A 9,011-nucleotide genomic window follows, 5' to 3' on the forward strand; every position below is an offset into this window, starting at 1 on the left:
TATCAAAGATCGTCCGGGACGATCTACAATTAGTTTAAATCAGCCCTTCTAGTTAGGACGATCTGGGTTTCCTGGATGATTATAACAAAAAATTTATTCTTATCGTCAAGAACAATGTGGACATCGTCTTGTATGATTTGTTCAAAATCTGACATTATTATCCAAGAGATAGTTTGGGATGTCCAGGAGATAAATCAGGACAATGTAAAAATATAACTGATCATCTATGACAATGTTGAGATCGTCTTGAATGATTAGTTATTCAGACTTTATCATCCAGCAGATAGTTCGGGACGTCTATGAGATTTAGGAGAAAACTAAGGTTTTTCTTATAGATCATCTAGTATGATTCTGTGATTGTCCCGGACGATAAGATCTATCAATCTAACCTTAATTACTTTCATAATCACCTGATCATTTTATGCATGATTGGTACAAATCGTCTAGAATCATCCTATACAATTAGTGTAAATTTGAGATTTTTAAAATCTTGCCTAAATGAATTTGGCGGTTGGTTTTTATGATTTAAGCATATCGTCCAGGACGATGGGAGTATTGTCCAGGATGATTTGCTTAATCAGGTTTACATGACCCAGATGCCTTAATTAAGATTTTTATTTTTAACTGATCGTCTAGTATGATTTTAAATCATTTTATATGATATGATCAAAATTAGAAAAACTCTAACTTACCAAATTTCCCCTCTTGAGTGTGTGTGTGCAAGGCTACTTAGTTTTAGGATTCATCATATTATTGACTCAAGAAAAGATAAAATATACATTAGAATAGAAATTACAGTATACATGATCTTAAGCTGATTAACGTTTCAAGTGAACTTATGGACATAGAAGGTTAATGAGCTGGTCAAATATAATAGATATGCAAGAATAGTAGTAGTCAAGAAACAATAATGTTTGTTATCATCAAAATCACATTACTTGGGTCCAAATTTGCAACAATCTCCCCCTTTTTTATGATGTCAAACATTATTATTAAAAAATTTCAAAGCAAGGAAAATTTTTATTTTGTTTGTTTTTTTTAAAAGAGGTTTTTTTAAAAAGAAACATAAAAAAAACAATACAAAAATAGAATAAAAGAAATTTCACTAAACCATAAGTAATAAACTAAGAAGACAATATACTACTCCCCCTTTTGACATCACAAAAGGAGGAAGAAAGAAAAAATACAAAAAATAGAAGAAGGTACAAAAATAAAGACCAGTATAAACACAAAAACATAACTAATAGTCAAAGGGACTCTGTTCAGAAGGAGGAGGTGGTGGTGGTGGATAGAATGGGTGGAGAGAGGAGAACTTCTTGCAAAGCTAGTCCATGTATTGGCTGTGCTACTGCTGCTGCTATATTAGGTAATCATCAAAATAAGCTACATATTAATGTTGTTTTGCTATGAACTCCTCAAAGTGAGCCATGTCCTAAGTATGTTGTTGTTGCTGCTCGTGACATAACACTCAAATCTATCTTCCCACTGATTAAAATGCTGTACCAGCTGATCGAGCTATGATTATTGGTGGAGAGGAATAGGTTCAGGAATAGCTTCTTCCTCTAGTCCCACAAACTCCTCATGCTCTGAATGGAGATGAGTGTTGTGTGTTAAGAAAATTGCTATTTGCATGTTTTTCATTCTTGTAACTTGTATAGTTTTGATGATTCAAAATATTATTGTTTTATGTGTTGTTATCTCCTAACACTTTTTGAAAGATTTGTTTTTTCTCTTGTGTGAACTAACATTTTAGGAAAAATCGAACTACATACTATGAAGACTTCAAAATCAAATTGGGCATAAGATTCTTTGTGAATTGAAGCTTATATCTTTCATTATATTGAGTTTGAGAGGGAGTGATTGTAATTGTGTAAATAAACACACACACAGTTAAGAAGATCTTTAAAAATTATACTAATTGCACGGGACAAACACAGTTCGTACGCGACGATCAAGTCAGTTATCTCCTCAGAAGAGCAATGGAACGAACAAGAAGCAAAGAAACTTTTTCTAAGTCCTGATCATCCGAAAAGAATTTCCTATTCATCCCAGTACAAAATGGGCTCTAGAAAATTTTCGTTCAGACGAAATTCATATTCGTGCTAGAACGAAATGCTCTATGGAAATTTTTTGTCTAGATGAACTCTAATTTGTCCCAGGATGAAATGGCCTATGGAAAATTTTTGTTCAGACAAAATTCATATTCGTGCCAGGATTAAATGTCCTCTGTAAAAATTTCTTCCGAACGAACTCATATTCGTCTCAGGACAAAGCGCACCGACTCTTAAAAATTTGGCAACTTCCTACAGTTTTCGGAACCGACCTATGGTATAACCGTTCATACCTGACGAACCTTGTTCATACGGGACGATTAACGTGTATGAAGTCAGTTCGTACCAATATACATTGGGTTCATTTCCATCTGAATTAAGTAACATCGTCCAGGACGATCCACGATCTTACGGGACGATCCACTGCTGATAGACTTGAATTTTAGCAATTTTTTGACGTTTTTGTGTATTTCCTATATAAAATCCAATATAAACTGTCACTTAATCTTTTTGCCTACTGATCTTTGTGCCTACTGAAGGAAAAATCAAGGAGAGAGTGTGAGAGAGTGTTTGAAGGAGGATTTTTACTACTGGAGTGTGAAGGTTTCACTTGGTACTCAAAGGTAAGAGTTTCAACTTGTGATTTTTGATTACTTCATTCTTTTCTCTCTTCCTTCTAAATTTCTTGTGAAGAAGATCTGTCAAGGAGAACTAGTTCTCTACCGACACTTGGAGAGTGTGAACAGACGAAGGGTTCTATGCCCTCACTAGAAGAGTGTGAAAGGACGAAGGGTCCTCTGTCCACACTAGGAGAGTGTGAAAGAACGAAGGGTTCTCTGCCCCCACTAGGAGAGTGTGAAAGGACGAAGGGTCATCTGCCCACACTAGGAGAGTGTGAAAGAACGAAGGGTTCTCTGCCCCTACTAGGAGAGTGTGAAAGGACGAAGGGTTCTCTGCCTACACCGGGAGAGTGTGAAAGGACGGACGTTTCTCTGCCAACACTGAGAAGAGTGTAAAAGGACGATGATTCTCTATCGCACTGGGCAGTGGTGGAAGAGAGTTTTGTAAAGGCTTCTTCGCCTTGCTGTGGGTGCAGAAGGAGAGTCACTAGTGGTATTAGTTTAATACTCGGAGGGTGCATTTGGGGAGTGAATGTAGGTCGTGTTTGACCGAACCACTATAAATCTCGCGTCTTTTATTTTTCTGCTACTTTTATTTTTGTTTTATTGTTTTTAACTTGTGGTTGAAAAATCTTTTTCTTAAAATTCACTAAAGTTGAATTTCTAGGTTTTAAAGTTTAAAAGAGGGTAAAATTTTTAATTACCAATTCACCCCCCTCTTGGTTAGCCGCTGGGACATAAGCTTAGGTTTAACAAGCTAATTCATATTGAACAAGTTTCAACAAATGATATCAGAGCTTTGTTTTAAAATCATAAGGTTAGACTACTTTTTGATTAATGTAGATGGCTATATTTGGAAACTAAAATACACCTAAGGGTTACTCTATAACTAGACCTCCATTGATCGACAATATTCATTTTTATTTTTGGAAAGCACGCATGTTTATATTTTTACAGTCACTTGATTATCGAATGTGGATCTTAGTTCAAGAAGGGTATACAAAATTAACTAGACTAGTTGACGGAGTTAGAGTTGAAACAACTTTTGTGGACTGGATAGTAGAATAATGTGACTTAGCAGAACTAGACGCCAAATGATTGAATAGTTTCTTTTGTGCACTTAAATCAGAAGATTACATGCGGGTTTCTACTTGCAAGAGTGGAAAGGATATATGGGGTAGACTTTGTATAACGTATGAGGGAACTAATGAGGTTAAGCAATCTAGACTTAATATCTTGTTACATGATTATGAACTATTTCGCATGAAACCTATTGAATTCATTTCTGATATGTACACAAGATTCACACAAATAGTCACCTCTTTACATGCATTGAATAGGGAACTAACAAATGCTGAAATGGTTAATAAGATTCTTCGTTATTTGCCTACTGCTTATGATGCTAAAATTACTTCAATTACAGAGTCTAAAAATCTAAACATTTACTCTATTGACAATCTTTTTGATTCACTAATTGCTTACGAGCAAGGAGTTAGCCAAAGAAAGATTGATGCAGGTTAGGGGTGCAAACGAGTCGAGTCGAGCTCGAGCTCAAGGTTGTTCGAGCCTAGCTCGTTAGTTATGCATGCGGCTCGAGCTCGAGCTCGAGCTCGACTCGAGTCAAGAACTCGAGCTCGAGCTTGACTCGTGTGTCCGAAAACAGTCTCGTTTTAGGCTCGTTAGCTCTAGCTCGAATACTGAGCTCGAGCTCGACTCGATTATAAGCTCGATTACAAGCTCGAATTAATTTTTTTTATGAATTTTTCACATTAAAAAATGATGCTTTTAACATAATTTTCACCATTAAAAAGCACATTATAAGTTACTTAAAAAAACATGATGTCATTAAGATAAAATCTAATATAAAACAATAAAAAATTTTACATTTTCTTGACAATAGCAAACCACAATATAAATCCATAAATGTTTGCTTGGTTACAAATTTCTCAAACATAAACATAATAAAATGAAAGATCTGAAATAGTCAATACGGTAGGATCAAATTACCAAAATCCCAAAACATAATCATATATAATGTCTCAAACAGTCCTTAAAAATACATTATGACCAAAATGACATGTTTTTCATATCTTCTTCATCTTCAAGACTTCATCTAAATGCAAAACTGCAATTAGAACGAAGACCATTATAAAACTTACTACGGAATTAAAACTAAAGCATTAGTTGAGAGAAGGTATATTGAAAGAAATAACAATTCTCAGTGAAAAAAACAAAACACAGAGCATTACGGTTAGCTATTCATCATAACTACAAAATTACAGTGAATTGTCATATTTAAACAGCAGAGGCATTGATCCTACTACTCAAACTGGATCCAAATATTTTTTGTGGATTTTTTTTGGGTAATGTGGCTTATAGATTGTTCCTTTGGCAAGTGCAGCTTGTAGATACAACGAAGAGAAGTCCAAGGTCCATACAGAGAATAGATACAATGAAAAATAAGGTACATCCTAAATCAATGACCGAAAAACAAGGGAATGACAAAATCAAGAATAAGCAAACAAATCTTATTTAACTCATTATCAACTATCAACAGTAGCAAGAATAGTAAATTGAATAAATATTTATTTTTCTTGGTTAAAATAAGCAAAAAAATTCCGGTTAAAGTAACCATTTAACATTTACCAAAAATTTACCTTGATAATAATCTTCAAGTACATGGTATCGGTATCTCAATTTCATCGTCGTCCTCCTCTTCCTATAAACAATTGTAAAGTTTATCAGTTATAAAATAAACATTCAACGAATTACTAAAAACATTAAAAATAAATACCTTCATTCTTCTCTTCAAACCATACTAAGCACGTACCCAATTCGACCCACATATCAAAGCCTGAACCGTTTCAATTCCCAATTTTGAACGATATGTATCAACCACTCGCTCACTTGCTGAGAATGTAGATTCAGAAGCTACCATGTTGATAGGAATTGCTAAAATCTCCACAGCCAATCTTGATAATACAAGGTATTTTGCTTGGTTGCTTTTCCACCACCTAATGACATCAAAAGTCTTACCGGGAGGACAAATCTCTAAGCCATCTTCAAGATAATTATCCAAATCTGATTTAGCAGGTTTCTTGCTTGTTTTTTCGGATACAAATGCTGTGAAATCAAGCCATCCACTATACTTATTTGATCCACCTTCATGAGAAGTACTTAAAGAATGACTTCCTCCTTGTGTAGACCCCTTTCTTAATCTAAATGTTTCACAAGCTCCTTTAGCTTCATCTTCAAAGTTTCTTACATACTCTTCAAATTATTCGTATAACAGAGTACGAACATATGCAATATTTTGGCCACTTTGATCACTATAGATCATTGGATATGCAAACTCTATCACTAGAAATTTCATTCTAGGATCCATAATAGCACCAAACGCCATGAGCAGATTACATTCTCCCCAGTATTTGTCAAATTTTTCTTTCATTTTCATAGTCATGTGCCTTACAAAATCATCAGAAGAAATAGAGCTATCATCTAATACCTTCTTGATGGTACAAATATGGGACAAAAATAAATTTGAAGTTGGATATTCAGTGCCAGAAATTATATTAGTTGCTTCGTTAAAATAACCAAGCACATCACAAACCTTCTCTATTTTAGTCCACTCATCTTCCATTGGACTGTTGTGATAAGTAACTTCCCTCTCACTATACGAAGTGAATGCCTCCCTCAATTGAAGTGCCACAGTAAGCATATTATAAGTTGAGTTCCATCTTGTCGGACAATCCATAATCAATTTTCTAGTGGGTAAATGCAACTGATGTACAACATCAGCAAATCGAAGTAATCTGCCTTCAGAAGCATTCAAGAAACTGACTGTATCTCGAATTTTTTCCACCACAAACTCAATGCTTTTAATACCATCTTTCACCATAAATTCAAGATGTGAGCACAACAGCGAACATGAAATATTTTCCCACCAAAAAATAATTGTTTCCTTACACGAAAGTTATCCTTTAAGAGTTTGATTGCACGATCATTATTAGATGCATTATCAACTGAAATTGTGAAGACTTTGTTCTCTAAATCCCATTCATTGAGTGACTTGTAAAAAGTGTCAACTATTTCTGTTGCAGTGTGAGGAGGAGACAAGTGAAGAAAGCTGAGTACACGCTTTTGTAACTTCCAATTTGAATCTACAAAATGACCAGTGACTACCATATAAGAAATTCTTTGGTTATTCGACTTCCAAATGTCTGTTGTAAAACTGATTCTGTGAGTTGTCTGCTGTAGAATTAATCTCCTTAGGTTGAAAATGAAGCACTTTTTGGTTTTTGATGAAACGAATTCTAGCTGCACAACGATCTAGATGACGTCTAAATTGTGTAGTCGATCCTGTATTTCCTACGGCGAGGGACCTCTTACAATGAATGCATTCTCCTTTCTTCTGACCATTAGCAAGTTTCACTTCCTTAAACTCATCCCAAACTGATGATGTCTTCTTTCCTTTTTTTATTGTAATAGGATTAACATCTTCTTCCTGCTCACATATGCCTACAACATCTCCTTCTACAGCCTTATTCTCTTCCACTACATCATCATTTTCATTCAACCCAATATTTTCTTGTACACTTCCAGATGGTACTTTATCTACAGTCTCCAAAATTATCTCCTCACTAATGTTATCTTCAACAGTTGGTTCATGTGACATCTAGAAAGACAAAATTTGAATAGCACATAATAAAGAACCCTAAATTAACATAAAAAATATATATTGATATAACCATAGTTACCAAACAGTAGAAAATTAAAAATTAACTAGCAATTTCAAAAATGACTGAAGTTTGATTAGCATGCAAAAAAGAGCAAAAAACTAAATAATAAAGTTTCTGAGCATTAATAAAGATTCACTACTTTCTTTCTCAAATACATTTTAAGGAGGTAAGAACAAAATCGTAAGGAGATAAGCCAATTTTTCTAATCTCTTAATTTATTAGTACAAACTGAAGGATGCTCTCTTAAGAAGATGCAAAAACTGAGAGGCTAAAACTGAAGATGCTCCAACAAAAATAAGTAATAAAAGGAATAAATCGGAGAGGCTAAAACTGAAGGAAAAATTTCAATAAAATATACCTAAGAAGAAGATCCAACAAAAATAAGTGATGTTTTACCTTGAGCACGAGAGCAAGCTCTCTTAAATCCAAATCCTTAAATGCTATACTGCTTGAACAACAGAAAAAATTCAAATAAAAATAAAAAAACAGAGAAAAAGAAGAAGAAGAATCAAAATCCAAACCAAATCTTAGAAGTCTCTCTCTACTAACCGTTTGAACCCAGCTTGAGCACCGGTAGAACAGCAAGAAAGACAAGGAAGAAGAAAAAAGCCCTAGCTCTCGAACAGGAGACGCCGCCCAGTCGCACAAGCGAAAAGAAATATTAAACCAGCTTTCAAACAGAGGTTTATTACTTGTTGATTCATTGATTCCGATTTCCCGTCCCACACCCAGTTCAGGCTTGGACGGGTCCCGCCTCCGCTGCTCCACAATTTGCAAGTGCGAAAAAAATTTTGGAATCTGCCCGCCCATTTTAATCGAGCCGACTCGATGATCAAACGAGCCGAACGAAGCTTGGATCGAACTCGAGCTCGATAATACACCGAGCTCAAAATTTTGCTCGAACTCGAGCTCGATACTCGATAAGCTTAACTCGCAAGCTCGTTAACGAGTCGAGCAAAAGTCAGCTCATAAGTCGGCTTGACTCGTTTGCACCCCTAATGCACGTGAACCACGAAAGGAGAAGAATATAGCACTGAAAGTGGAGGAGTCTGAGAGTGAACACTCACAACCTGAGGATGAAGATGACATTGCATTGATGACTAGACAATTCAGAAGCTTTTTGAAGAGGAAGCAGAGGAGATGCCAGCAATAGAATAGAGGTAAATTTAATAGAAATGCCAAGGTTTCAAATGATGTGATTTGCTATGAGTGCAGGAAACCTGGACATATTAAGACAGATTTCCTGAAACTTAAAGCCACTCCTAGCAAGGAGAAGGTAGAAGAGAAATCATTTGTGAAGAAGGTCAAGAAGAAATTCCAAAGAGCTTTTTGGGCGGACTCAACTTCAGACGCATCAGAGACAAAAAAAGGAAGAGGAAGTCACTAATCTGTGCTTAATGGCCAATAGTCTTGATCAATCAAATCAAGAAGAGGTAAGTGACTTAAGTTATGTTGAACTTTTTGAAGTTTCTAAACATATGCATGATGCATATAGAAAAATGAAGAAAATGCATGCTAGTCTAAGTTTAGAATTTGAAGAACTACAAAAGAATCATGAAATCTTTAGAAAAGATCATGCTTTAATTGATGAAAATCATATG

The 9,011-nt window shown here is 35.1% G+C and overlaps 1 protein-coding gene across 1 annotated transcript in view; it reads right to left on the reverse strand.

Annotated features, from left to right (window-relative positions):
* LOC110115769 (zinc finger BED domain-containing protein RICESLEEPER 2-like) overlaps positions 1–6,569 on the reverse strand; it is a 13,130-nt gene extending 6,561 nt beyond the window's left edge. Inside the window, exons 1-3 of the mRNA XM_028695814.1 lie at positions 6,065–6,569; positions 5,502–5,941; positions 5,351–5,390 (exon numbers count right to left, since the gene is read on the reverse strand). Coding sequence (XP_028551647.1) covers positions 5,351–5,390; positions 5,502–5,941; positions 6,065–6,569 — 985 coding nt within the window. The remainder of the gene's footprint in view (positions 1–5,350; positions 5,391–5,501; positions 5,942–6,064) is intronic.
* Between the last annotated feature and the right edge of the window lie 2,442 nt (positions 6,570–9,011).

This window comes from Dendrobium catenatum, unplaced genomic scaffold, assembly GCF_001605985.2.
Source record: "Dendrobium catenatum unplaced genomic scaffold, ASM160598v2 fragScaff_scaffold_687, whole genome shotgun sequence".
Classification (NCBI taxonomy): domain Eukaryota; kingdom Viridiplantae; phylum Streptophyta; class Magnoliopsida; order Asparagales; family Orchidaceae; genus Dendrobium; species Dendrobium catenatum.